This window comes from Dipteris shenzhenensis, chromosome 25, assembly GCF_047967505.1.
Source record: "Dipteris shenzhenensis isolate YYH24624 ecotype China chromosome 25, Dip_SZ_1.0, whole genome shotgun sequence".
Classification (NCBI taxonomy): domain Eukaryota; kingdom Viridiplantae; phylum Streptophyta; class Polypodiopsida; order Gleicheniales; family Dipteridaceae; genus Dipteris; species Dipteris shenzhenensis.
Genome location: NC_141620.1, coordinates 51,211,703 through 51,215,518, shown reverse-complemented (window position 1 = coordinate 51,215,518; position 3,816 = coordinate 51,211,703). Strand labels below are relative to the sequence as shown.

Genomic DNA, 3,816 nt, shown 5'->3' with positions numbered 1-3,816 from the left:
ACAACCAGTACAAGACGTTGCAAAGCCTAAACACCAGATCATACGGGCTCCATCAAGAAGACATAGCAAGCTCCAGAAGCATCAATGCCGCAACCATACTTTGCTTGCAAGAAACACACACAAAACACGCAAGGACTGCAACTCTTCAATAAAGCTTTATCACTGCAAGGGCACGGCCTAGCAACTTGTTCGAAACAAGAACTTATAACTATACAACAAAGCGAGGCATTTAATGATGGTTGTGAATGCCTACTACTAGTTTTCAAAACACAAAATAAAGGCAACATTGCAATCCTAAACACGTACAAGTCGCCAAGGACAAAAACAACTACAATGACCGAAACAATAGAAACAATGCTAGCACAAATACCCCAAGGAATACGAACTTACGTTATTCAACATCGACTACAATTCCGTCAAGAGTGCAGGCAACAAGCATTAAAAAAATGTTTCAACAACATGGAATGCAACAACCAGATCACATATGGACTAACAAAAACAGCAAAGAAGCAAAGTTCGACTATACACAACCATACAAACATAACAACAAATTAACTACACCAACTTCCAATCACCACGGCAGGCCCTCTGCGGCAACATCAACTTGTTTTTCTGCCTCTTTCGATTTCCGATGGCGGAATGCTTGCTCTACCATCCCCTGGGAGGTCGCGAATGCTTTGGATCTTTGCAGGGGTTCGGAGCAGGCATTTCCTGACCGCTCTCAGCGAAAAATTTCATTGCGAACCTTCGGATAGCCAAGTTTTCGTTGTCGTGCGTAGCTCTGTTGGGAGTGATGAAGGAAACGTGACTTCTGGGGCGCTTTCAAAGCGAGACATTTGCAAAGAACAGAGAGCTCCGTCAGCGAGTTTGGGCGCTTCTGCAGCTCGGAAGAAGGAGGCTCGTCTGGGTCGATTGAAGGAGGCCTTGGCTTGGTTGGACCGGCAGAGTGACCTGGTAAAATTTTCCACCTATCCCACTCTCCTGAAAGAATGCAAGGGCGCCAAGGCTCTCTTAGAGGGCCAGCGTGTCCACAACCATATCATTGCTCGTGGACTCGAGAGAGACCGATACTTAGGAAATCTCCTTATCGAAATGTATGGCCAGTGTGGGACTCTGGAGGATGCACGCTCAACTTTTGAGAAGATGCCTGAACGTAATGTGTACACATGGAATATAATGATTGCAGCTTATTCGCAACGTCGGCACAGCGAAGAAGCTCTCTACCTTTTCGAACAAATGCAGCAAGGAGGAGTAAAAGCAGATAAGTTTACCTTTGGCAGCGTACTTGGTGCGTGTTCAAGTCTGACAGCTCTATCGGAAGGTAGGGAGATCCATGCTAGCATTGTCGATGACGGATTGGAGTCGGACATTTTCCTGGCAACTGCCCTCGTTAATATGTATGGCAAATGCGGCAGCCTGGAAGATGCACGTGGTCTATTTGATAAATTGCGCTGTCGGGATGCGGTCATTTGGAATGCCATGATGACTGCGTATGCTCAGCACGGGCATGAAACTAAGGCCCTTCGACTCTACCAACAGATGGAGCAGGAAGGGGTGAAACTAGAAGCAGTCACCTTCATTACTGCTCTAGGCGCTTGTTCAGGTCTGGCGGACCTAGAACAAGGAAAGATTATGCATTCTAGCATTATTGGCAGAGGATTTGAGTCTGATATTGTTGTTGCCACCGCTCTGGTTAACATGTATAGCAAATGTGGAAGTCTGCAGGATGCCCAAATTGTTTTTGATGGGTTTTGCCATCATGATGTCGTCTCGTGGAGTGCTATGATTTCAGCATATACCCATAATGGGAAGGATGAGAAGGCTCTACATTTCTTTTTACAGATGCAGCGGGAAGGCATGAAACCAGACAAGGTCGCCTTTGTATGTATTCTTGGTGCATGTGCTAATCTGCCAGCTTTGATACATGGTCGAGTGATCTATGCAAATGTTATTAAATTAGAGTTTGAGTCAGCTGTTGCTGTGGGAAATGCACTTATTAACATGTATGGGAAATGTGGGTGCCTCATAGATGCACAATGGGTGTTTGACAATATGCGTGTGCGAAATGTGATATCCTGGACTGCTATGATTGAAGTGCAGGCCTACGCTGGCCATGTCAAGGTGGCTTTTCGGCTTCTTTTGCAAATGCAGAATGAAGGTGTGGCACCTAATGATATCACCTTTGTCAATGTTTTATCTGCATGTAGTCATGCAGGCCTGGTGGATGAGGGTTGTGCTTACTTCAAGTCCATGAGTCACAATGTTGACATCCATCCGACAATGGAACATTTTGGGTGCATGATCGACTTGCTTGGAAGGGCCGGACTGTTAACAGAAGCAGAGAATGTCATTTACGAAATACCAGTCCAACCTAATGCTGTTGTCTGGGAGACACTTCTCAGTGCATGTAGAGTCCATGGTGATGTTGAGCGAGGAAAGCTCGCTGCAGAGCATGCAATTGAGCTGGATTCACAGAATCCCACACTCTTTGTGCTGTTGTCAAATCTATATTCAGCTGAGGGGAGATGGGATGATGCTGCAGCGGTCCGAAAACTGATAGTTGACAGGGGGTTAACTAGTAACCAGGACACAGCTTGAGTGCTGGGTCCATCTTTAATTTGTAATCTTTACTTAACCCAAGAGATTCTGCTAGATTGTCTAAGCATTTCTTTTACTTAGATGCTCGTTTGGGAGAGACTAAAATGAAATCATATAGTCTTTACAAGCAGTTGTAGCTCAAGTGAAGAGAATGTGGACTACTTTTTTATTAGCCTTCTCCTTCAGTGCTAGCCTTTGTCACTGCTGAGTCTGCCCTTCACCTCCGGAGCACCCATAGAAACTCAGTGTAAAAAACCTTTGTATAAATGGATGCTCAAGTATGTGCGGGTGTGTGGATTTGTATGTTTGAGAGCATATGTTAAACTAATACTATGGTCTACACTCACCGTTGGGCGCTGATGACATCAGTGGGGATGTCATAGAGGACATACCTGTACAGACGCTGCAGCAACAGGTACGGAAAATGGCTACAGCAGGCTGCACAGACATATGGGCCAGAGAAGACTGCAACAGGTTGGAGTATTACAGACTGCCAGGCAGCAGTCTTGGACAGGTCGGTGAAAGGGGAGGGTGGCCTTATATAGGCTTGGTCCTGTCAGGTCAGCACAGACTGGGTCTGCCCAGTCTGTGGCTGGTTGGCTGGACCTACAGACTTGGTCGGCCAGTCTGGAGGGCATAAAGCTGTCTATAAATTATAAAGGCCGCCTTGTTAGAAGCAGCCCTCACCTTCTGGAGCAGATCTTGGTGCATACCTGCAGCCAATAGGAGAGCACATGTATGCAAGAAGGTGTTATCTAAGGACCTCGCACTACAGATGATCACTGAAGCTCACTGAGGAGCATGCAACCGGAGGAGTGCAAGGACTTAGGGTTTGTGGCATCCAGGGCAGTCAAATTGCTGGGTTCTCTTGTGAAGTTTCTGTAAAGAGTGTTTGAAACCTCTCAGTGCTCTGTCAAGGGGGAAGGGGAAATTTTGCTTTATATAAGATCGTGGAATATTACCATGCAAGACAAAAACTGAAATGTACAAATATGGCTCGAGAAAAGATGAACACATGATTAAGGGGCCAAGATGGTCCCCCCCTCTTATCCAGCCTCCTAATTAGCACTGCCTCGTAGAGGCAGTGCAATTTGGGAGGATTGAAACCCTTTACTGTGAATTTCCATGTATATTTTGATTCCATCTGTCCCCCTTACTCCAACGCATTTTGTGATTAGTTCTGGAAGGATCCCATGTTTGTTGTCGGGCTTGGCTGCA

The 3,816-nt window shown here is 46.0% G+C and overlaps 1 protein-coding gene across 1 annotated transcript; it reads left to right on the top strand.

Moving 5' to 3' along the window:
* Positions 1 to 588: 588 nt before the first annotated feature.
* Positions 589 to 3,120, top strand: LOC147886029 (pentatricopeptide repeat-containing protein At2g13600-like). The gene has a single exon (XM_087396723.1). The coding sequence runs from the start codon at positions 640 to 642 to the stop codon at positions 2,596 to 2,598; it is 1,959 nt and encodes a 652-aa protein (XP_087252849.1). The 5' UTR covers positions 589 to 639; the 3' UTR covers positions 2,599 to 3,120.
* The last annotated feature ends 696 nt before the right edge of the window (positions 3,121 to 3,816 follow it).